General features: G+C 38.0%; 1 protein-coding gene across 1 annotated transcript in view; it reads right to left on the bottom strand.

Moving 5' to 3' along the window:
• Positions 1-27,400, bottom strand: part of KDM4C (lysine demethylase 4C) — a 256,596-nt gene that overhangs the window by 189,126 nt on the left and 40,070 nt on the right. Inside the window, exon 5 of the mRNA XM_059834281.1 lies at positions 23,851-23,988. Coding sequence (XP_059690264.1) covers positions 23,851-23,988 — 138 coding nt within the window. The remainder of the gene's footprint in view (positions 1-23,850; positions 23,989-27,400) is intronic.

The raw sequence follows: 27,400 nt of genomic DNA, 5'->3' as shown, positions 1-27,400 counted from the left end.
ACATACCACAAGGTAATAACAAGAACTATTTGAAAAGGAAAGAAGGAATAGGAACCATGACAAAATACTAGTATTTCTTGGACTTCTGTAAGTAGCAGATAGTTACTCAAGTAACATACATTGGTGATGTGATTAAACAGAAATATTCAGCTGTCAAAAAAGAGACATGTCAAAGCTGTAAATAGGAATGGGAGTAAACCAGCAATTGGCATAAGAGAAGAAAGGTATTGCCACACAAAGTGGAACACTTTTTTATTTCATTTCTACACTGCTGACCACTATTTCTTTTTTCAAAACACACAAACAAAAAAACCCACCTTAACGTCTATCCTAAAGTACAGTAATTTCAAGCCTAGCCCTAAAATCAGGATTTTTTTCATACAGCATTCTTACTCGCACTTCACAGAATCACAGAATCACACAGGTTGGAAGGGACCTCAAAAGATCATCTGGTTCAACCTTTCATGGGAAAGGCAGCCTAGATTTATCTCATTCCAGTGCTTATTTCCCACCCAAAACCACCTGAATTCCAAACAGTGATTAATATGAGTAACTTTCCTTTGTCCTGAGACCTTGTGGATTACCTCACCACACCACAGTGTGTTTAAATAAACAGGTTCCTCAATATATCCTAAATACAAATAAAGGCCTATTAAGATCCTAAACTCCATAGCTGAAGCTTCACAGCACACTTCAGTCTTTTTAGGGTATGATTTCAGTTTCTACAATATGTATGACTGATTATAAATCCAACCTCATTTTCTTTCACATCCACCAAGAACTTTTGTCCATTATGGCCAACACAACTGAGAAAGAAGATGACCATGTACTTCCCTCTGTCACACTTACTCATTGACTGTTCTCCTAAATAATAAGTAAGCTTCTAGAATTTCAGCTTGCAAATGGCTTCTAAAACCATGATTTTGAAGAACGTCTTACAATGACTATTGCCACACTTTATATTAAAACCAAACTATTTTTAGAACCACCAAGATTCATATTTGCCTCACCAGAATAATGGCATGACTGTTTCCCATAACCTACATTCCTCCTTGTCCATCTCTTTGTGTAATCTTCATTTACCTCCCAAACGCATTGCTTAGATTCTGAATTTTTCAGGACATGTATCAATGGACTTCTGATATGCTTCTGGAAAAAGAAAAATTAAAATAAAGTATTTTCTGTTGAGGATCCTGAGCATTATCAGAAGTACAAAGCACTTAGTTATCAGAGCAATAAGCAGCTATTCCGAAACGTACGTACAGCAGCAATCTCCAGCTCACCCATACTCTCATTCACTGTTCAACTCTGTCGACACTCACCTACAGTAACGAGACCAGAAATGAGAAGCAGGTATCAGCAAACTAAGGCGCGGGGCGGGGAACAACACCTCAGATGAAAAAAATCTTTTTCACCTTATCCCAACAATCCAAATGCACAAGTCTTCAGACACATGCCTTAAGCCCCCAGATATCTGTATTTTTGCCCGTGGAGTTTCCAGGTTGCCTACAGTTTTACTGGTTATGCAGTCATTTCTGTCTTGGGTAGGGTAAACAACTCAATATCCAAGCCAAACTAGGACTTCCAAAACAGGTATCATCATCCTCAGGAGAGGTGTACTAAGAATATTCTCCATGCATACCTAGCAAGATTGAGGTCCAAGTGAAAGACTGAAGCCATTTTCATTCACATATTTCACCAGAAAAAAACACTTGACCATGTAAAGGTAGCTTGTGACCATCTGACAACAGAGGTGCTGCCATCCTCTTCTATAAAGAGTTCCAGGATTCATAAAGGACATGAAGATGGAACTTCCTAGAAGATGGAAGTTTTCCATCTTCCTCATCATGTGGGGTCTTCAAGCCTCACGAAGTCGATGTTCCTGTAAGTAATATTCTAACTCTTCCGGGGAAGGACACTGAAACCACACACGTAAACCATGTCAAGCTGCACTAAAGCAGCACTACATACACTCATCTTGCCTACATCCAAGAAATAGAAGAGATTTCCTAGAATAATATAGCATTTTCTAGTTTCCAAAGCAAAAATAGTTTCAACAACCACACATAAATCCCCATCTCCTTAGATGGGACTTTAGGAGGTGTTGAGATATTCATATGAAAACGAAACAATTGCTCCCAGGTAGAAAAATGAATGTTTATAAGGGTGGCTTCTGGACAGCTGTGAATAATTTAAGGTTTTATGGTTGTCATGAAAAGCAGGCCTGACGTTCTTAGTCTGCAGTGCTCAGTGTAGGGACCTAAAAGGTCAGGATGTATTCAGGGGGAAAACAACTGAAGGGAAAGACTATCATGGTGGTTTTAGAAACAGAAGCCTTAAAACCATAGATTATTCTCTTAAATTGAAATGATGATCAGATAATTGACATGATTACAGAAGAAGTCCTAGCCCAAAGGAGGTGCAAAGGAAGTAGTAATGGAAATAATCTCTATTTTAAAGCCCTTCTGAGAAAATACACAAGAAGGCCAAAGATGGCATGACAAACTAAAAATCCTCTAAGATCAAATAAAGCAATTGCTTACTGAACTTCTCCCATCTTTGAACTTGCATTGAGGCTGTTGGCCAGATGTGCTAATTTCACCCATGGCGTATTAGAATTACCATTTCACTTGTCTTCGTTATTGCAAACGACCCACTTTGAAAATTACTTCTTGGATGGTAACCTTAATGAAATATATGATACTATGAAATTTTAGACTAGGTTATTTCCTGAACTTGGAACTAGGATTTTTCTGTACTTGTTTTTCCAGTAAATGAAGTAAGAATTAAGAGTGGCCAGGAAGTCATGAATCTTTTCTGGTATCTAGACCCATTCATAGTGCTAAAAACCTAAGTCTGCCAGAAAAATACTTGAAGAGCTTGAATGTTTAGAAAACAAACTCTGCACAAAAACTTAAGAGCTCAAGGATGGAAGACAGGAGGTCTACCAATGCTCACCTACATAGGACAAAAAAAAATGTATTTTCAGAATTGAAAAAAAGAATGCAGATTATGTTTAGAATTTGCCTTATAGAAAGTCTCTGAATGCTGTTCAGTATTATCACTCATTAAAAAGTTGCGTGCACATTTTTTATATTGCAGTGAAGTAGTGCTGCTGAGTAGTTATTTCAGTGATTAAACAATACTGAAAGTCAATTTCACAAGTACTGTAAAGGGCATATATAAAGTAAAACAGTTTCTTTTCTGAGCTATTAGGAAAGCAGAAAAAAAAGTCAAAGATGCTAAATGGGAATAATGAAGAGCAAACAACAGAATGAAAAATATTTTTTCACTAACAGGCATGGAGCAACAGTACAGATTATCACAAAGTTTGCCCTGAAAATCAGTCTAAATGAAAGCAAGCAATATATGAGTGACAGGGTGACAGAGTAACTATGACCACAAATTCAACCAGGATGCCACGTACTGCTAAAAGGATCTGTTAAACTATGTGCCTTTATTGTATGGGTGACCCCTACGTGATCATTATCTTAAAAAAAAAATTAAAAATAATTTATACTGAAAGGCAAACATCATTTTAAGTAAGAGATCTACTAATTCAAATAATGGTTCTTCGGAGGTAAAGGAATTGCTAGACAGCCAGTCTACATATTTCAATAGGCACAACACAGCTGCAGTACACTGGAGCTTGTTTATCATCATACTGACTGACGCTGCTGCAACACCTTCTGGTATTCACCAAACCACATGCGGTCCATAAAAAATTCTGATGAATCGAAGTGATTTCTTGGTCCAGGAAGTTCTGAACTGCTAAACTATCCACAAAACTGCACTTTATAAAGGCATATTCCCTCTAAGAGTAAATACAAGAATACCATTAAAACAATTTTTATTCTCACCTGTTGTAACTATAAATGATACATTCAGGTCTTGCAAAAAACTTGTATTTAGTTTTTGCCTATCAGTTTTGCTATCATAACAAACCAGTAGTTTCTAAAAGTCAGCAACAAAATCCTGAGCAGTCCTACTGTAACAAATAGAAGACTTATTTTAAAAAAAAAAAAAAATAAGAAAAGGAAAAAAGAAAAAATAGGGGGGAAAAAAAAAAGACAAAAAAAAGAAAGGAAAAAAAAGGGGAGTCTTCTCTAAAAATGCAGTTTTTCCTCATTTCACTGTATTTAAAATTTCAAGAAATTCTGTAAGCTTTACACACTAGGGAAGCCCTCAAGAAACAACACTTCTGTGTGCCACCTGACTTTATATTCTTTCTTCTGAAAAGCTATTTATCAGAGTCTTTCAGACTCTGCAAAGAACAGAGTTTATCACTAGTAGTTTTTATAGACATGGCCAAACAATGATGGAAATTACATGAAAAGATTTGCATTTATCTTTCTGGTCACTACAGTTATCAAAAGACTAAGGTAACAAATATGACATGAATCCCCTTTGCCTAAGTCGAAGCCTTCCCTTTTTGGATTTACTGAAGCAAACACAGTCCATCTGCCAGACCTCTGCACACTTGCTTTATTCAGCTATGATATCTATGAACCAACATCAATGCAAAAAGTCAACAACTAATCTTATTAAAGATAAAATTAAAACAGTGCAAAAATCAAGTATTTAAAAAAATCTTAATTGGCTAATTGTCAGCATTCTCATTTACAACTAGTTTTGAGAGAACAACTATATCAATTCTAACTTTCTTTCAAAAGTCATATTATCAATATATCAATTCTTCTATCTTATTTCTGAAGAATCACAGTATCAAAGCAGTCAAACCTGATCATCTGATTATTCTTTCCAGTTTTCTACCATATATTCATGTATTTTCAAGTATTTGCAACTGGAGACAAAACAGAACACAGAGAGCAATGCAAAATAGTTTTAAAATAATTTTAAGTAACCAACTAATTCATTTATAAATTCCACAAATGAAGAGAATAAAGCAAAGCAAATCACAGAATTCGCATTATCTTTTTAACATGAACATTTGCAGATAGTTCATGCAAAAAATCCAAATTCATTAATGTTCAATAAAAAGTAGCTTTATTAATACTTGCAAATTTTTTATAGTGTATCTAGAGAATACATTAAACACAGCTTTTTGTACTTCATTTCATGCTGTATTATCTTCGTTAGTAGGACACTCAAGAAAGAGAAAAACAAGTACAATTATTAGTTTACACCAATGAAAGGGAGACCCACTGTGCATTATCTTCTGGAAGTAAGAGATGAATAAACCAGGCAAATAATCAAGTATGCTGCTTGACAATGCTTTTATACAACATTATTGTAATTATTTTGAAAATGCTTAATCATATATAAGCTTGAAAGGCAAGCATAACCTTATAACTACACCCTAGGCAAACACACAAATGTGTGCCCACGTACAAAGGCACTGAAGAAAAAATTTGGAAAGGAAGATTCTTTTACTGTCAACCACCTTTGCAACCTATGCATACAGCCAGGAATTGTCATAACTGCAGAAAGAAATGATAGGACAATTCACAGAGTTGTTTGCTGCTACGATTTTATCACGAACAACAATAAAACCTATCAGTCATCCAATCACAAACAAACTCGGAAGAGATACAACAACCAGACATGAGAGACCCCAGAAAGCATTCACGTCAGGACACAAACTGCTACAGATTTCCATCTAGTTTGTCAACATCCCATATAATTTGGTTCCAGCTATAACACTGATATGTGATTAGCCCAGCATTTTTAAGCTGCTGTTCTGGTATAGAATCATATAATTCTTTATGTTGGAGAAGACCTTTAAGATATCAAGTCCAGTGCTAACCTAACACTGCCAAGTCCACCACTAAACTATATCCCTAAGCACTTCATCCACACATCTTTTAAATACCTGCAGGGATGGTGACTCAACCACTTGCCTGGGCAACCTGTTCCAATGCTTGACAACCCTTTTGGTGAAGAAATTTTTCCCAATATCAAATCCAAACCTCCCCTGGCACTGTTTGAGGCTGTTTCCTCTTGTCCTATCGCTTGTTACTTGGGAGAAGAGATCAACACCCACCTCACTACAATCTCCTTTCAGGTAGTTGTGGAGAGCGATAAAGTCTCCCCTTATGACAGAATGTATGACAGAATTAACATAGTACCACTATGTTACCAGCACCTGAAGTAACTATTTCTAAGAAAAAGAGACTTTAATTAGTGAGTCAACAATAGTTCAATCTTTCTGACTATATTAGGTAAAATAAGTGTTATTTAAAGTTCAAAACCTGGTGTCTGAGGCTACAATTTAGAAAGGTTTCTGTCTTGCACAAATATTTGCAAAGACCTCTGTGAACTCAACTGGTTCAGCATCTTCAGCTTTCCAGTCCAGTGTTAAGGTACAGTCATTTGCCAAGCAATTAGCTCCACAGCCCTGCTTTCTGCTCAGTTTCTCTGCCCTTCAACATTTCCAGCAACCTTCACTTTACATGACTCCTCCTTCACATGCACAGATGCAGAAATAAATCGCATGTTTATCACTGCACACTTATAAATAAATGCATGTACATCATCTGTCTTGGCTCAAAATAATCTTAAATGCTCTTTTCAAACTGGTAACAATACTAACAAAAAAGACGGGGGTGAAAAAATCAAGTAATAGCAGTAAGCCTTAACACAACACCCATAGTTTCAGCTAATACAGCAAGTCTTTCATTCTGGATTGTTTTCAGCATATGCAGTACTATCAGCTGGCAACTTCCCTGCCAGAGAATTATTAAGAGGTCAGCCAAGTTTGAGACTATGTTTCAATACTGCACAGATACCAGCTAACAGGGAGAAGCCACAGAGTAAGTTACAGGATGCAGAAGAAAATAACAGGATTATGCTGCATTTTAGTAATCATCCCAACAGCTTCAGAAGGTAGTGCTGGCAGCCTACCAGGTAGTTAAAGCAAAAGAAGCACCTACATCATTTTAGCACTATATGAGCATGGATTTGCTCAGGAAAAAAAAAAAATAATCCAAATAAAATTGGATTGTTGCCCTTGTAAGAAATATTACTATGTATAACATAACTTCATATAGGAAAAAAAAAAGTTAAATTATGGCCTGATTTTGGTTTAATAAATGTATATAAGTGTTAATTTAATTAGCATGCATTTTCTTCACAGTCATTTTATTAATAGCTCTGGAAGGTAAAACAAGATTACTGAATTTTAATTAAAAATAAAAATCCAAATGAACTGCAGCAGCATAATCAATACAAATTACATTATTGGAATTAAGCAAAATTTAATTAAAGGCATTCACATTAAATTTATTCTCTTTGGATTCAAAGCTTTTCCAATTCAAACTGTTTCACAACAATTTTATAAGCAGCACAGCAGCCAATAAAATTCTGCATTATTCTAAATTAGCCATTATGTGCTAGATACATAATTTTTATGAAACAAAATGCTGATTCTGTCACATGTTGGAATATAGCAACAAAGCCAGAGGAATAAAAATCCACTGCACTCTCCAGGCTTATTTTGTACAAATGCACTAAACTATCATTGCCCATTTGATTTATGGTGACCCATGTTACGCAAAGCAACTAAATGATTCTATTGAAGTTATCACCTCTCTCCTCTTGCAAGACAAGCACTTGGTGAGTATATGGCAGAATAGCTGTCTCACAGAAAACATGAATCTGCCCACAAAAATATATGTAGCATTTCTCATAAAAGTTGCAGAGCCAGAAAGATGAAGGAGACTCATTGGTAGTCATTATTAACACTAAAATTGCTTGGGTTTTAGAGATGCTGAATTATGCTAGCTGTCAATAAGACCTGAACATGCTCAGCACCTTCCAAAAGTCAAAAATAAAAATGTTTGTTAGCTGTAGAAGCTTGTCAAAATACACTTATGCAAAGTAGCTTTAAAAAAAATTAAATAAATAGATACAGCATTCTTGCATTATGAAGTTAGCATTTAATTTATCCAGGTCAAAAATGCTGCAACAGTTTTTCTGGTATTTATTTCCATATTGTACCCCACAAAAAGACATGAAATTCAAGAGCATGACATCCTTTTAAAGTTTTCTTCATCTAAAAAAACCCCTCTGAATAAATTCTAATTGCATCCCAACTAAATCAAAGACCTCATAATTTTGAATATCAGATTCAATAATTACAACGCTTATAATATCAAGGGACAGCTTCTTTTAAGAAGTCTGACAGACTAGGTCCGCAAGATCAAGCAACTAACAAACAAGTTTGTCAACACCACGAAAGGGAAGAAGGGAAAGCCGTTCTGAAGTACTGCTGGGATGTTTCGGCCACAGCCACAAGAGGACCATGGAAGATACTACTCTTTTCCAGGCAGAAGACCCCATAATAATAAAGAAAAAGTGAAGATTTAAGAACAGATCTACAAAATTTGAAGAATGTATGGAATGTCATTCTAAGATGGTAAGCAAACATAAAACAATAAATGCCCCCCAGGTTCTAACATCTACCAATAGTTTAAAAAAAAAAAACTATTATGCCTGAAATGTGTGCCTCAGGGAGTTTCTGATATGTTTCTAAGCTTAAGACATAAATACTGAGATTATTTTATTTTTTTTATATATATATATATTAAAAAAAAAAAAAAAAATATATATATATATGTATGTGCCACACTGCCAATGGGCTAACTGGTTAAAAGTTTGCAGATCTGCTTCCCTCCTGCAACACCCGGTGTAGTGCTATATTTCAGAGGCCAATGATCTATAGTGCACAGTGGTAAAGATTAGAAAACTTTTCTTAGATTATTCCTTTCAGTGATTTGGCCATCAGAAACTGATAAATTTTATTAATGAGCCTCCACCTTTTTTTTCTTACAGACCCTGTTTTTGTTGGAATCAAAACAAAATATGTGAGGGAAAGGGCAGAAATATGGCAAAGCAAACCTTCTACCTGTTCTGCTGCTAATATTGCAATTATTGTAAGTGAAAATGCTTTACTGAAATCCTCTATGTTACAGATTGTACAGCACCTCTTTATTCAGATTTATTGATTAATGCTGACTCTTTCTTATCACTTTGTAAGCAGAGCAGGAAAAAAAAAATCCAAATATGCAATAATTTCCTAAAAAGACACCAATGCTCTCTTTTACAAGATGCTGAGATTTAGAGATCACAAACAGAAAAACTATGAAACTGTCCTGTTTTCAAAACACTATCACTACTCAATCAAGGAGCTGCTGATGACTGACTATTCTACCTATATGTGCATGAAACATTTTTACACTAACATATGGCGTTTCCATTTTTTTAAACAGATGATAGAGAACTGCTTGATAACAATTAAGAATAAAGCAATGATTTTGAACAGAAAGAAAAATTCAATTAGAATGCTCTTGAAGCAATTTATAAATGTTAAATAGTGACAAGTAAACCACAAACAATTTTTAACAGCTACTTCAAAGAGCATTAGGGGAAGAAAAGCCCTGTAAGCATACTTGTGCTCAGAGTGCCTAACCCCTAGCTGCAAATATCAAACCTGCAGGATTGTATACAATTCAGTCGGAAAACTAACTGGCTTGTCCAGAATTCACCATTACCTGCTTTGCCCAAAGCAAGAGAACAACTTCCACAATGTCAAGAACACTTTGTACAAGTAACGGTAACAGAACTGTCCCCCAGTTTCCTAAAACTGGAGATTACAATTTGGGAAGGCAGCATGTGAAGGAGAAAGAGGAACAGCTCTAGAGCAACAAAAATCTTAAATAAACATATAAAAAAAGATTAAATGGACTGGATTTGACAATTACTTTTTTTGTGTGATTGCACCAGCTCTCTTGAAAGCGAACAGGGTTAGGCTATACCAAACACAGAAAGTCAACAAATCAGAGATTAGCAAATGAATCAAAGAGAACTTGATCTATTTCCAATCAGAGATGCATACAAATTGCACACATTCTCTGAGCCCATACACATTTTAAAGCTACATTGCCAGCAGCGCATTCTTCTAAAAAGCAGTAAGAATTTCCAAGCAATTCATTGAGTAGAGCAGCTACTTCAGCCTAATCAGGGAGCAGAAGTGCAGAATCATACAAATTCATCCAACAACTGACTTCTCTGAGATACACCACTGATATGTTTTTTCAGCCTGCACTACAAAAGTGTCAGATCCTGAAGTCAAACTTGGAAACACTCTGTTCAGTGGGGCTAGCTATATGCAGATTAATAGTTTAATAAGAATTAGAGGATGTAGACCTGTAGGGACCAAGTAGTTATGAATAGCAATAAAACTATACAAGGACCTATATCCAATACTGCTTTATTAAGGCACCAGCAATTACATTGTATTTAACTATGCAGAATATAGACCTTCACTAACAACACAGGGGAGCTTGATTGACAAATTAGTTCCACCTTTCTTACCAAACACAATGAAAACTTTATTTTAAACATGCTTGCTACAGCTTTAGAGAAGACCTCAAGAATTTTCATCTCCAGCTCTGGACCAAAACCAACACAGGCACACTTTAAAGGCACGGCTATCCCAAATTCTCATTGTACTTCTGCACTAAAAAAATGTCCAATTGTACATTATTGTTATTGTACTGAAGACCAGTCTAAAACTTAGAAGTCTTGTTCTTTTACCATATTTTTTCCAACAAAATACTTCTAATTTTGCACCAATTAAACTATCTCACTTTTAACACCGTACTTCTTTTTGTTCAGAGTATTAAACAACACTTGAGACCACTCCTTGTAGGAGATGAAATTCATCATGCAGGCAGGTACTTTTTTGATACTAACCTGTTTGCACGCAGGTAAAAAAATATTCATCCCCTACAGCCAACAGTAATCAAATATCAAAAGAGGATTGGAATGGCAAGCACAGAAATACTATTTTTATCTCCCTCAGGCCCTTAAAGCTCTCACTTTTCTCAGGACCACATTTTCAGTGCCTCAGCAACCTATGTCCGGTTTTTCTTCACTGTTCCTTCTCTCTCATTTCACAGGTCCTTATGCATCTTTTCCACAAACACTCTGCCTCTGTTTTGGGTAGAGGAATGTCTGAAACTGAGTTTAAGATAGTTGCTATTTTATAGATTAAGTCATACCAAGTAGCTTAATATTGTCTTACCATTATTAGCAGCTGCTCTTTCTTAAGTGGAGGGTATACCCCCTATCCCAAAATCCGAAATTTAGCCAAAACCACAATTTAACTTGAGTTAGAATAAAAACTTAAAAATAAAATCCTGTGTCATTTTTTCAGGAAATGACACGAACATGGCAGCTTTCAGTTAAACCAGTGTTGCACCAAAGGTAACTCAGACTGTAAATGCCTGTATCACATGAAGCAAAAAGAAAATGCTCTTCCTCTTACTCCCTGCAAACTCTAGCACATGATGGTTTTAATCTTTTTGTTATTTGCAGCTATATTCCATGCAGGCCATCCCATTTCAACACTTACACTTTTTAGTTCGTTACTGTTTATTGTCATGCTGATGTCACAACTGCTAAAAATGTAACCAATCATTTATTATTAGAATCACTGGAGATTTTTTCCAAAGTCTGACATTTGTCATAATGCTGTTACTATTTCTTTAACAGTTTCTTTCATGACAAATGCATTTTAATAATTCCACCACCTCCAAGTAACTTGCTTAATAATCACAGATATAATAGGTAGTTCTATGATATGCAGACTTCAAGTCAGGTAACTGTGTTTGTTTCACTGTCTTTCTTGAGGATTTTCTAGTAATGGTTAGACTTTGCCTCGCTGAAGCAAACAACAGTCTCTTTTTTCTACCCAGCGTGAAACTTGTATAAAATACAGTAACCCTGAGAGCCACCCCTTGTTCTTTTGTCCACTTGACTGACTGAAAACACTCTTCGTCTTACAGCCAGCAAGCTCTAGCACATCATTTCTTCATCCTTTTCTTACCATCCCTTTGCAACTATAGTCACACCTTACAGGGAACTGGAGATGAAGCAAGAACAGATATAAGACTCGCTTAATTAAACTGGCTAAGGCAGCACTCTACAGCTTCTAAATACATGATATTTCTTCAGCAAAACTTCGGCACAACATGAAGCCACATCAAAAAAAGAAATTGAAGTATGAAAACTTTCCCTCTTTTCTTTTTTAAGGTTTCCACTTTTGGCAATCATATAAAAATTTTCAATTTTATTTAATCAGAATTATCTGTGAGGACTTTTGCCAAAATGTGTTCTGTCTAGACTCCCTAGTCCCACTACCCACTCTGATAGCTATCCAATGATGTTTACAGAACATCAACAGCATCAGCTAGGACATTGTTTCTTATTACATCATAATTTTAATTCCAGCATTAAAACTCCATTAAAATTGCTTAGTTCAGATTTTCATTCATACATACACCTACAGGACACACAAACGAACAAGTCACCTGATTTACAATAAAGTAATATAATTATTTTTAACTTCAAACACATTTGCCAAGGAATTAGCTTGCAGTCTGTTTCAAAGACGTTCCACAGACATACTAAATGCCACCTATCTGGATTCTTTTCTAAAATATTGTCCAATCTTAGACATAAAATAGATTCTTTTATCCTGATTAAGAAATTAATGACTGATACACTAAGCCAAGTATATCAACACCCTGTCATCTACATAAAAAAGGGAGAACACAGAGAAGGGGATTTGGGGGCATTTCTTCATGGTATCTTTCCCCTTTTTGAGTAAGTTTTTCCAGTCTCTCTTAATCCATTGGAAGCAGAAATTTAAAAAAAGACATGAAAAAGAAACAAAACAAAATTGCACTATCTGAACTAAATTTCTCCTCATCTATCACAGATTTATCCCCACAGCACTCATACTAATGCATCAAAATACTCAGACCTCTGTGTCTTTCCTACATACTGTGACTGTTCTCAACATAGTTTGAAAAAGCCACCAAAACAGCATTTACTGTCCTGTATTAAGGTATTCAGAAGAAGTAACTAAAACAACTTAATTGGAATAGGTTAGAAAATCCAGACATAAGCACAATGACAGCAAGATAAAATAATTCTTAATTTTTCATTCAGATGTTTGCCAGATATTTCAAACTAGAATGTCCTCCAGAAGCAGACACTGTTCTAGCTCCCTAGAGCAATCCATAGATACATAGATTTATATTTGCTACAGAAATTGCGGCTGAAAAATTCTCCCACAGAATCCAAAGTGTGTGGGATGTCACATGGGACAGATGAGATCATGTGATTTTGTTGTTAAGATCTAAAAGTTAGTAATTTCTCTGATGAGGTTGCTGAATATGTAAGACCATATTACACACAGAGAACAAATAGAGACTTAAGTTATTTGGTTAGATTGGTTATAACCTTACAAAATAATGAAGTAACTTATTTCACTCTAAGAATGTGTGCTAGGTGTTGTAATGAACCCTACAGAAGTACACTTTCTCTAAAACATTAATACATCTTTTTCTTTGGTGTTAATATTGTAACTGAGTTAAGAGGTGACTATATATATCCTTGGAGAAAGATGACACCTTCCAAGTAATTGATTCTACCTTTTCTCCCAGCAATTTGAAAGTGGTTAATGCTTCAAGCAGAAAGACAAACCTTAAAAGCTGAATACAACCACACTAGCACCAAGGTCTTAATTCAACTTTTTTTGCTATAAAACATCTCAGAAAAATATTTCAAGACAATAATAATCTTCAATAACCTCCTCTTTGTAAAGCACAGCAGTATGTTTTACTGTGGGTTTCATCCAAAGTCAAACCAGTACAAGTTATACAGTTCACTAAAGATCCTTTTCACAAATTTTAAACCTTAAGACTTCTTAACCAGTAGCATACAAACAAGTCCTACTCACTCAAGTAGCAAGCACAGTGGGGACACTAAATGTGCAGCTGAAGCATCTTCCCATGTTCAGCTCCTGTTTGACATATCTGCTAGGCTACATAAGCTCATTTGCACTAAAAGTAACACCTATACTTTATTTGCCCTGGTGTAGTTACCTCAGGATGTGTGTATATCATTTATTCTTCTTCATTCATACAAGCCTTCTCTACTGCTCAAACTAAGTCAAAGATTTTGAATTGTGTATTTATATTTACAGTATGTTCTTTCAGATGATGGAAGTCAATAAGCCATGTGTGTTTCAAGTCTACAATACTGCTATTCAACCTTTCTTCTTCATTTTTACATAACATTGCACAGACTCAGAAAAACAGAGAGAAAATTGCAACTACGTGCGTATCTCCACAGTATGTTTGGCCTGAGACAAACTACTGAGTCTAGTATCAACTGCAGGAGTGATTCACCTCCAGTAGAGGTGAATCCTGTAGAAGGTCCCAGTAGAAGATACATAGGTTAACTAAGTGAAAATCGTCTTCATAGAAAGCTTTATCTCTACATACAGAACAGAAGAAAAAGGAAAAAAGGAAAAAAAAAAACAAATCAAAACAAACAAACAAATCCCTTGTTGCAGGACAACCAAGGGATCAAGGGCAGCCAGCACAGGTTCATGAAAGGGCAGGTCCTGCTTGACCAACCTGATCTCCTTCTATGACCAGGTGACCCAACTAGTGGATGAGGGAAAGGCTGTTGACGTTGTCTACCTGGACTTCAGTAAAGCCTTTGACACTGTCTCCCACAGTATTCTCCTGGAGAAGCTGGCGACTCGTGGTTTAGACAGGTGCACTCTTTGCTGGGTAAAAAATGGCTGGATGTCCAAGCCCAAAGAGTCGTGGTCAATGGATTCAAATCCAGTTGGCTGCCTCTCACAAGTGGTGTCCCCCAGGGCTCAGTTTTGGGACCGGTCTTGTTTAACATATTTATCGATGATCTGGATGGGGGGAATGAGTGCGCCCTCAGTAAGTTTGAAGACAACACCAAGTTGGGAGGAAGTGTTGATCTGCTCAAGGGTCGGAAGGCTCTGCAGAGGGATCTGGACAGGCTGGATTGATGGGCCAAGGCCAATTGTATGCAGTTGAACAAGGCCAACGGCCGGGTCCTGCACTTGGGTCCCAACAACCCCATGCAACGCTACAGGCTTGGGGATGAGTGGTTGGAAAGCTGCCCGGCAGAAAAAGACCTGGGGGTGCTGGTATGAGTCAGCAGTGTGCCCAGGTGGCCAAGAAGGCCAACGGCATCCTGGCCCATACCAGAAACAGTGGGGCCAGCAGGAGTAGGGAGGTGATCATGCCCCTGTACTCGGCGCTGGTGAGGCTGCACCTCAAATACTGTGTTCAGTTTTGGGCCCCTCACTCCAAGAAGGACATTGAGGTGCTGGAGCGTGTCCAGAGAATGGCAACAAAGATGATGAGGGGTCTGGAGCTCGAGCCTTATGAGAAGCAGCTGAGGGAACTGGGGTTGTTCAGTCTGGGGAAGAGGAGGCTCAGGGGAGACCTTATCTCTCTCTCTACAATTACCTGAAAGGGGGTTGCAGAGGTGGATGTTGGTGTCTTCTCCCAAGTGACTAATGACAGGACAAGAGGAAATGGCCTCAAGTTGCACCAGGGGAGGTTTCGGCTGGATATTAGGAAAAACTTCTTTACTGAGAGAGTGATGAAACACTTGAACAGGCTGCCCAGGGAGGTGGTAGAGTCACCATTACTGGAGGTGTTCAAGAAACGTGTGGACGTCGCATTGTGGGACATGGTTTAGTGGGCATGGTGGTGTTGGGTTGATGGTTGGCCTTGATGATCTTACAGGTCTTTTCCAACCTTCGTGATTCTGTGAAAAACTAGAACATCTCAGTACCAGACAATGTCAGAGACCAACAGAAACTGCACACAAGAACATGAACAAAATGGTTTCTAGTATCCTGAGACCATACTTCCTTCTGGTGACAGCAATTTAATATGAAATCCATGAAACAGAAGCATACCTCACTCTTATAGCACTAGTCTACCTGGAGGACATTGCTCATCAGCAATACCTAGCACTGGAATTACCTGCTACAACTGTGAATACATGAACTTTCCAATGGTTCAAACTCAGAGACAAAACAGTTGCAAAATAATAATACTAATATAATATTAAATATAATATAAATAATAAATGATGATGATGATGATGATGACGACGATGACGACTGGAGGGTTTCATTTATGAGAAGAAAGGTTGGGGGACGGTGGTGTTAAGGGAACTGAATCCTAATACTTGTCATCTTTTTGCCTATTGGGACAGGTCGCCTCCCAGGGTCAAAATACAAAATCATTCAAGCAAGGCTAGAGAATTTATTTCCTCTTAGATTAGGAGAATACAATTAATTTTTAGGATGAGTTTTACTTATGCAAATGGTATAAATAAGAGAATACAGTGACAGATGGCTCACTTCAATTGCCTGGGCATGCACTAATACCCAAACCACTTCCTGGTATCTGTGACATCTGCCTGAGCTATAAATATTACACTGGATTCATAGAGATTGTGCTCTTCTGGCTAGACAAAGCAAGGCAAGATATCTTAAGCTGTCTCAAACGGTGTTGGACACCTGTGTTTCAACAGCTGATTCAAGCCCAGAGAGTCTGTTTTGTGAACCTCAAATTTATGAAAATAATTTCTTAGTTGAAATTCTTCTTTCTTGAAAAACCTGGAATGAAAGTAATCTCTCTTTACAGGCTGTGACATTAATATATGGACAGAAAGGTATCTAGTGACAATAGTTTTTCCTCAGTAAATCAAGGATAGTTATAATCTGCATCCTGATGAAAAGTAAGAAAAGACAAACTGTACGGATTTACTCAAAATTTCATATATATGATATTCTGAAAAGCCAAGTTTATTGTAAATTATTGACTTTTTCTGTGAAAAAATTCACCTCGTTTGGTGAAAGATGCTATAAAAAACAAACTTCTTAACATCCACCAAGTATGCCAATGGTACATTTATTGCTTTGATAAATAGAAATTCTAAAATGTCACTTAGAAAAAAAAATTGAAGAAAAATTAGATTCCATAATTTCTACTCACTCAGAGCTGCCACAATGTACTGCAACATTTAAAATCATATTTTAAGGAATTCTCCTCTCCTTACTCATTCAAAACTGCACTTAAAAAAATAATCTGATAGTAGTGTTGGTTTGATTTTTATTTGATAGCACAGTACAGCTTGCATGAGAGCCCTATGCCAGAAACATGCATGCATAACCTTAGCCACACGTACTATAGCATCACACAAAAAAAGTTAGCCTAGGCACAGATGGAAAAATTTCATGAGAATCCACACTGAACTTCAGAATCACAGAATACACTGCACACAGATAACAACAGTACTTGCACATGGCGTAGCACAGACTGTGAAAACATAAAAACACAGTCATATGAAGTTTCAGACTATGAACTTACAATCAGTTGCTCTATCAAAATGTTCTACTGCAAAACAGTAGAACATATCTCTCTTTTGCATTTACAGACAAAAATATTGTGATTATTACTCTTCCTTTCTACTCCTAAAACCATTACAATTCTAAATTCAAGGTGTCACAGTACTAGAAATCTAGAAGTGTGCAAGTTACTGCCCACTGGGAGACAGACAATCTCCCCATTACAGAAACAGATTTTAGAGTGGGAAATTTTAATAGCTGCTGTTCTTAGGAAATGCTGAGTTTGTGATCTAAGAATCAAACAGGGGCAGTAGATGATGGTAGCAAGATGGGCAAAAATAAACGATAAGGAACAGAACAAGATAAAACAAATAAAGAAAAAACAAAAGAGAACATTCCATGACAACTATAAAGCTGAGAGTGGCACTATGATTATGAAGTGAAATGTCAAACTGCAAAATGCACAGGATTTGCTGTGAAGTGGTGTACTAACATCAAGACCAGAAATGGAAAGCATGTCTGGTTCCTGAATCCTTGTAAGATTTCATTAGCAGATAAATCAACGTGGCTAATTATGATTTCCAGCATGTGAAAACATTAATTTGTACATTTTGAATGATGCTGATATCATTGCAGACTGGTATCAAATATATCAACATGCAGCATTTTAAAAGAAAAAAAAAAAAGTTTCCTTGACAGCAGTACCTAATTCAAACTAATAAAATAAGCTGATGTAAGAATCACTCATGAGTTTATGCACATAGCTATTTCTGACATTCAGTACTAAAACACTGCTGTAGGAGTAGCAAAATACTTTTCAAGCCTAGGCCTTTAAATCATTCACCCACAAAAAAAAAAAAGGTACAGCTGAGTAAAATTGTTATTTTTGTTTTTAAACAGGCAACTAATATTTTATTGTACAAAAGCAACCTAAACATAATGCTCACTGAAAAAATTATTACCTCAATAAATTACAAGAGGTAGAAAAGTGCTTTTGTGTGGTAAGTATAATTTCTTCTCTGATAAAATTATTTAAGTCATACGTATTGTCTCTCAATATGTATTTCATAATAAATATACTGTTTGGATAACATAATCCGGACACGGCTATCCTCAAGACAATGAGTCTCTTCTACCCAAACAAATCAGGATACTAAATAACTTTTCTTCCCTTTGAAACAATCATAACTGCTTAAGGCTGCTGAAGCACAAAAACAAAATACCTTCACAAAGGTCTCAAACAGTCAAGCTGAAAATCTAAGCCAAAGTTTCATTTAACAGCCTGTCAGTTTTTTGATGTGAAGCTAATGAATGCAGTGGCAAACAAATCCATCAAACCTAACATCAAAACAACTGCACTTCATCCCACCAAAGGGAAAAATATGACCTGCAGGCCAGCACTTTGATCTAACCTATCCACAGAAAACATGTTGCTAAGCAGCTACCACTGAAGAATGCATGAGTAATTACTGACTTAATTTTATGAAAGAGAGCAATAATACTTAAGTAGCCTGAGTTTCAAGTAGAAAAGATTGGTAGACTTCTCTCCTCAGGTTCTACATATCAGCTAAACAACAAAAAGCTTTCCAGCACCAACATCTGAAAACAAATCACGTCTTAAAAGGAGCTGCAATACAATAGAATCATTATAATGACTAGTAAACTCACCTAGTGTGACTCTACCCCTGATAGAAGGCAGTAAAATTTACATACATTTATACTGAGTGAAAGTCACCAAGCAGTGCCACAAAACAGACACAGTGAGCAACAAGAGCAGTATTTGAAAAAGCCAGTGCTTTCTCTGAAAGCTTTTGAAAGTATGGGTATTGATTTGGGCAAGGGGTGATGGAGAGCTGTGAGAGACCCTCACATGAGGATTTGGAAAAGCAACAGACAGAGGAATGGAGGAAACAAGAGGAAAATGGAAGGAAAGAAACTAAAATAATCACACTGCATAAAGAATTAGAGCACCCCGACTGAGTCTGCTCACACCACCAATCTCCTGGACATTTCCTACAGAGGACCTCCATCTCAATCCAATTCTCTGTTCTATGAGCTACTTTCTCCTATCAAGCTTAGGTGGGACCATGCAGTCCAGAAGCTCAACACAAGGTCAAAGGATGCGCTTTCTAGGGGATTCCCTGTAATTAGGAACTGATTTGCCAAAATTTAAGTTTTTCAAACATTTACAGAACAGCAGCAGGGGAAAAAAGGAATTCCAAGAAAGAAAAAGAAAATTGCCTGTACACAAAAGCACAGGATCTTATTAAAAACTGAAATCTGTTTCTGGTTCTCAGTATCAAATTAGAGTATGTAAAGTTCACTGATACTATCCACCAGAGCTAAAATTTGGACAGGAGAAAACCTTGACTGAGAACCCCAGTTTTGGCACCTGTGAGAGGTCTTGCAATATTATCCTTGTATGAGGCCAACATTGACATTCATTAGAGATAACAATTACAACAGACAAAAATATAAAATTAATGAACATCGATGATCCACAGATCTGGGAGTGGGGGCAGAGGGTGTCCTGCCCTGCAGCTAATAAAACATTAGGTATAGAAGATTTTTCTCAGACTGAGAAGTGTCTTTTATCCAATTGCTTCAGAAGAATTTTTATTTTATTAGACATAAAAAAATTATGTGTAAATATTTCTACTCACCAATTCTAATAACTGAACATCACCCCTCGATCAGCACACAAGTTACCTACTCAGCACAAATCAAAGTAGATACCTACAAAACATACAAGCTAATTGCCACTGGCTCATCTGCTTTACCAACAGTAACAAAATGCACTGGAGTAAGGAAATTCACAATGTACTTCATGAAGCTACACATTTTCAGCCTACTCAAATAAATGTAGCTCCATTAGGAAAATTATAAACTTCACAGAAGCCTGATGAAATATCCTATCTGCCCCTATCTTGTACCATTTATTTTTTTTCAAAAATAAATAGCATTCAACAAATGAAAGTTATAGGATATCTAAAGCTTAGAGTGTCTCTCATCCTCACAGAATATACAAACACAACTAAAGTACCTGTCAGCTGAGCACTATCTACCTTTGATTCTCTAAGTCCCGCCATTACCATACGTCAGCATTTCACCAACATCCCTCTGCACCACACCCATTTGCCAAGCATATTCAGGAGAGCATGACTGGTTTGTTCCTTTCACCAGTATCTCCTATTTCTCTTCCTGTGTGTTCTTGCCAGTGGAAAAAGACAGCAAAAACTACATTGTTTCTCCCCTGGAGTTGGGGGACTTTCAGTATATCTGTTATTTCCCCATTTCTTTTTTTTTTTTTTTAATCTACTTTTTACTTCTGCTTAAATCTGTCCAACTTAATTCTGTCCAAAAGTGACAACTCAGCTCAAAGCAGCAGCCGAGTTGTAGCAAAGAGCACATTGGAGGTGCCACCTGGTATTACTTTTCATACATCACCCCCAGAGTGGAAGTCTTACACAAACTCTAGAAAACAAGCATGCCTGCTACCAGGGTTCAACTACAACAGGTAGGTAGGGTACACATCGTGAAAACAAGATCACAAGTTTAGCATTTTTAAAGACAGAAAATAATCTTTGGAATTTGCATCCATAGTCTCTGCTTAACCAAAGTTTCCAATACTGAGGGTCTAAATAATCTCTGATTTAACATTTGCAATCGATTTCACGGAATCTTTAACACCATCACATTTCATGCAGGAAAGCAGTATCGCCACACAGCCTAAATACTTACTACAACTTTAACAGAAATCTTTGCCTGATTTTTTTTTTTCCGAAACTAATGAAGAATGAATATTGACTGTACTTCAGGATTTTTTCTTTTTCTAAGACAGAAATCCAGCTGTAAGCAATTAGAAACTATTCTGTAACAATAAAAGTGTTCCTGTAGGAAGACAAATAATCAGTCATCAGTATTCAATATTCTCTAAGGAGAATACAGAAACAAACTGACCTAGATATTGCTGCATTTTGCTGACGAAGGCAATTTCTGCAGTACAATACAGGGGAACTAGGGGATCCAAAATATTTTTTTCAGTTAAAATTCTTGTACATACCACATACAGAAAGAAAAGATAAGTCAAACAAAACATCGGTACTCTGAAGATTGACAAATAGGAATGCAAGGCTGTATGGTGCGTTTTCTTTCTTTTAAATGAAATTACCAGAGCTGCAAATAAAACTTACTAAAATATCAGTATTCTTTGGGCACAAAAACTTCTTACCTTCTTACCTTTTTAATTAATACTTTCAGGAAATTTCCTGAGGTTGTGATAAAACTTATCATAGCTATTCCTCATGATTTTCTAGAGAAACACCATAATCAAGAAACAGAGTACACTATTTACAGTAACTCCGTAACTTGTGTGTATTTTCAAAGTGTCATATAATTACAATTTAAGAAGAGGTAATCAGTTATAATACTTTTTCTGTTTGACTTCTTTATCCTATTTGTAAGGCATAAACAAATATAAGTAAGTATTCTGAAGTATCATTTCACCACCTTTCCATTAGTTCTTCTCTTACACATTTCCATTTAAAAAATACTAAAAATCCTACTATTAGCACTTCCTAGCACGTTCTTTTTCATTTAAAAAAAGAAGAAAAATAAACTTTAAATCTTATCCTTGTGGTAATATGTAATAAAAAATAAGCAAGTAATATTAAGCACTCTGACCGTTTGCCAAAGAAACCGGAGTTCACATTTGGCAATGGTATCTAAGATGTCTGTAAGACAGGCAGACTAGTCATTATTGCTTCAGTTGCCACTTTAAAACTTTCAGACATGTAAATTCAACTGCAGACACCACAAAACTACTTTAATTTCGTACACTATATATGTACAATACTGCTCCTATGTGCAATAACCACAGAGCACAGAATTCAGTGTCCTAAGATGAAAGTTTTATCCATATGCTAGAGAATTTTGACTAAATAAAACTGTATTTAGAGTGTATATGTCAGAACTTCATAGCTAAAAATTCAGAATTTCAGAAGCAATTTTGGACTGGTGTAAAGGAATAAAATTTCATTAGCTTTAAAAAATTATCTTCTCACTCCACTGAATTTTAATGTGACATTAAGTTTACGGTATAATACAATAAGTGAGAGGCACGCTGGAGGCATAAGACATTTAATAGTTTGTACTGGGGCAGCTGCACACTAAATGGTAGACCATTTTTTTAAAACATAAGAAATATGAAGCCTGTACGTTGAAAGGGATGTAGCTGCAGGTATCACTACCTCAGCTTTGCTACATCTGAAAAAAAAGTTTGCCATTCTTGAAGTGCAGCTGAATCAATTTTAGAGCACATTCATACCTTTTAAAATCCAGGACAGTTTTACCTGCCACAATTAACTCATGTGTGTCCACACCCCTGTTCCTCTCAATTTTGTTTCATTGTACTATCTACAGAAATTCCAAACTATCAAATACATAATTTTTTCTAATTAACTTCACAGTCAACACCTTATCTGTTGGCTATTAAAAACACAACTTTCCCATTAAAGGTAAAGACCATCCTGAATGTGTTAGATGCGTACTGATGTTTTCAGTACTTTCACTACTGTTAGTGTACGCATACAGAGCACATGGAAAAAAATACTTACAAACTTTTTCCCTTTGAAGCATATTAAATCTCATTAACAATAGCAATCAATGGTGCCTAGAATCATAAATTTCAACTGTTTTGAGAACTTTCTCATGATAGTCTTCCAATCCCAAGTGTTTAATGAGTTCACTATCATTACATAACTGTTAAACCTGCACGTCTGATTTTGCCCTTTTTTCCATGTCATCTTATTAGCTAATATATTAAGCAAATCACTGTCGAAAAGGGTTTTCTCAATAATGAACATGTCAATGCAGAAAATGCCTCTGACTTAAACATTTTGGGAGGCATACCAACCAAAGCCATAATTGTGAGAAAAATCACAGATTACTGAAAAACAGTAACAAACTTCTGCTGAACAAATTGCACACTTTCTTGGGTTTGGTAATTTACTCACATGCTGTACATGAAAAGAAGCAAAAAAAATGTATGCTACATAACAAAATTCAGCCTAAAATATCTTCCATAAAACAGACATCATTAAAACCTGAAAATATCTACTCTGTGTTCACAGTTTCTTCATTATCTTGTACTACAAGGTATCTGATGATATTAAAGATGAGAAAAGTTGAACTTGTTTCTTTAAACTTTGTTTAAAGTTTAGTTATTTATGTTTCTTTCCAGGTATCAAAATTCCTAGTTTAAATAAATTGCTTTCATAAACAGTAGAGCTTAGAGGAGGTTTAGGAGCAGCAGACAGTTGTCTTCACATAGACTAACTTCAGTATGTGTAGCTTCAACTTAAAAATATCCATAAAGAGAACTGGTTTTGAACAAGAATATATACATTAAGCTGCAAACAAAACTCACTACTGAGAGGAATACACACTGCTGGAAGTATAATACTTACTATAAAACGAACAACTAAAAATAAAATTTCAATGGCAGTGTAAGGTACTACCTGACCTAACAGTTCTTTTCTCGTCAGCTTCCATAGATTCTCACAAAGAAATAACCACATGAAAGATTTCCTTACGCATCAATTTTCTGCAATATGACTTACCAACTTTGCTGCTTTTCCATAATCAATCCATCGGATGGTGGCAAAGTTTGTTGACTCAGCACAGTTAAAACCATGGTTAAATCCTGCATGGTATCCGTATGGGAAAGTGATCATGAATTCTCCTGCCTCTTGTGTAACCTAGAGCATAAAAACAAAAAAAAAAATTCCTTACAAAAGCAGTTCTGCTCCTGAAGTAATGACAACTATATTTGCCTTTGCAACTACCTAGAAAGAAAGTTTTTCACCTTGCACACAGTTGTGACTTAATGCAAGCAGAAATAGTATATACTTGAGACAATGTTGTTTACTATAAAATACATAGCTACATGCATTACTTTACAAATTCAGAAAGCTCTTTCAAAAAAGCTAATCTTGGAGCAGAGGTTCAATGGTAATAAAACCTGGAAGTACTGGAAGCTAGAAAAGATAGTGCAAAGAATGTATCAATCACAGAATTACTAAGGTTGGAAAAATCCTGTAAAATCATCAAGTCCAACCATTTAAAAAAAAAAGCAAACCACTACACCACACAAACCAAAAAAACCCACACCACACACCACCATGCCCATCAAGCCACGTCCCACAATGCCACGTCCACACGCTCCTTGAATACCTCCAGGGAGGGTGACGCCACCACCTCCCTGGGCAGCCTGTTCAAGTGTGTTACCACTCTCTCAGTAAAGAACTTTTTCCTAATATCAAGTCTGAATCTCCCCTGGCGCAACATGAGGCCATTTCGTCTTGTCCTGTCACTCGTCACTTGGGAGAAGAGGCCAACACCCACCTCTCTGCAACCTCCTTTCAGGTAATTGTAGAGAGCAGTAAGGTCTCCCTCAGCCTCCTCTTCTCCACACTGAACAACCCCAGTTCCCTCAGCTGCTCCTCATAAGGCTTGTGCTCCAGACCCCTCACCAGCTTTGTTGCTCTTCTCTGGACACGCTCCAGCACCTCTATATCTTTCTTGTAGGGAGGGGCCCAAAACTGAACACAGTACTCGAGGTGCGGCCTCATCAGAGCCGAGTACAGAGGCACGATCACCTCCCTGCTCCTGCTGGCCACACTGTTTCTGATACAGGCCAGGATGCCGTTGGCCTTCTTGGCCACCTGGGCACACTGCTGGCTCATATTCAGCCGGCTGTCAACCAGCAGCCCCAGGTCCTTTTCTGTGGGGCAGCTTTCCAGCCACTCGTCCCCAAGCCTGTAGCGTTGCCTGGGGTTGTTGTGGCCGAAGTGTAGAACCCAGCACTTGGCCTTATTGAACTTCATCCGGTTGGCCTCAGCCCATCGATCCAGCCTGTCCAGATCCCTCTGCAGAGCCTTCCGACCCTCCAGCAGATCAACACTCCCTCCCAACTTGGTGTCATCTGCAAACTTGCTGAGGGAGCACTCTATCCCCTCATCCAGATCATCAATAAAGACATTAAACAAGACCGGTCCCAAAACTGAGCCCTGGGGGACTCCGCTTGTGACTGGCCACCAACTGGATTTCACTCCATTCACCACAACTCTCTGGGCTCGGCCATCCAGCCAGTTTTTACCCAGCGAAGAGTGCACCTGTCTAAGCCACGAGTTGCCAGCTTCTCCAGGAGAATACTGTGGGAGACAGTGTCAAAGGCTTTACTGAAGTCCAGGTAGACAACGTCAACAGCCTTCCCCTCATCCACCAGACAGGTCACCTGGTCATAGGAGGAGATCAGGTTGGTCAAGCAGGACCTGCCCTTCATGAACCGGTGCTGGCTGGCCTTGCTCCCTTGGTTGTCCTGCACGTGCCCCGTGAGCGCCCTCAGGATGAACCTCTCCATAATCTTCCCCGGCACCGAGGTCAGGCTGACAGGCCTGTAGTTCCCCGGATCCTCAGTCCGGCCCTTCTTGCAGATGGGCGTCACGTTGGCAAGCCTCCAGTCATCCGGGACCTCCCCCGTTAACCAGGACTGTTGATAAATGATGGAGAGTGGCTTGGCAAGCTCCTCTGCCAGCTCCCTCAATACTCTTGGGTGGATGCCATCAGGCCCCATAGACTTGTGGGTGTCCAGGTGGCATAGCAGGTCATTAACTGCTTCCTCCTGAATCACGGGGAGTTTGTTCTGCTCTCCATCCTTGTCTTCCAGCTTAGGGAGCTGAATACCCTGAGGATATCTGGTATCGCTATTAAAGACTGAGGCAAAGAAGGCATTAAGTACCTCAGCCTTTTCCTCATCCTTCGTGACAATGTTCCCTCCCGCATCCTGTAAAGGATCAAGATACTCCTTGGCTCTCTTTTTGTTGTTCATGTATTTATAGAAGCATTTTTCCTTATCCCTTACGACCGTGGCCAGGTTGAGCTCTAGCTGGGCTTTCGCCTTCCTAATTCCCTCTCTGCATGACCTAACGAGGTCCTTGTATTCTTCTTCACTTGCCTGCCCCTTCTTCCAAAGGTGATAAATTCTCTTTTTTTCCCTGAGTCTCAGTAAAAGCTCCTTGTTCAGCCAGGCAGGTCGTCTTCCCTGCTGGCTCTTCTTATGGCACATGGGCACTGCCTGCTCCTGCGCCTTCAAGATTTCCTTCTTGAAGAACTTCCAGCCTTCCTGGGCCCCTTTGCCCTTCAGGACCGTCTCCCAAGGGACCCTCTCAACCAGTGTCCTGAACAGGCTGAAGTCTGCCTTCCGGAAGTCCATTGTAGTGGTATTGCTGACCCCCCTCCTTACTTGGCCAAGAATTGAGAATTCTATCATTTCATGGTCGCTAAGCCAAGACGGCCTCCGACCTTCACTTCTCCCGCCAGACCCTCACTCTTCGTAAACAGCAGGTCAAGCAGGGCACCTCCCCTGGTAGGCTCACTTACCAGCTGCATCAGGACGTTATCTTCCACACACTCCAGGAACCTCCGGGACTGTTTCCTATCTGCTGTGTTGTATTTTCAGCAGACATCTGGTAAGTTGAAGTCCCCCACAAGAACAAGGGCTTGCGACTGTGAGACTTCTGCCAGTCTTTTGTAGAATGCTTCATCGGCTTCTTCGCCCTGGTTGGGTGGTCTATAACAGACACCCAGCAGGATATCCGCCTTGTTAGCCTTCTCCCTCATCCTTACCCATAAGCATTCAACCCTGTCATCACAATCATCGAGCTCTATACAATCAAAACACTCCTTGACGTACAGAGCCACCCCACCGCCTCTCCTTCCTTGCCTATCCCTCCTGAAGAGTTTATAGCCCTCCATCATAGCACTCCAGTCACGCGAGTCGTCCCACCATGTTTCTGTGATGGCAACTACATCATAGCTGTCCCACCACACAACAGCTTCCACCTCCTCCTGTTTGCTGCCCATGCAGCGTGCACTGGAATAGATGCACTTGAGCTGGGCTATCAATCTTGCCCCCAACATTAGCACGCCACCCCTAGGCTCATCTCTAGCTAGCCTGGCTTCATCCCCTACTCCCTTCAATCTTCCTGACTGAGAGGAAGCAGAGACAGGCTGGACCAAAATACCCACAATTATCATCCCTAAATACTAACACAAATTAATTGTTGAGGAAATTATTCTGTCCACTACCCTGAAGATGTTTCTTTAGAA

This window comes from Gavia stellata, chromosome Z (genome assembly GCF_030936135.1).
Source record: "Gavia stellata isolate bGavSte3 chromosome Z, bGavSte3.hap2, whole genome shotgun sequence".
NCBI lineage: Eukaryota > Metazoa > Chordata > Aves > Gaviiformes > Gaviidae > Gavia > Gavia stellata.
This window is presented reverse-complemented; position numbering and strand designations above follow the sequence as displayed.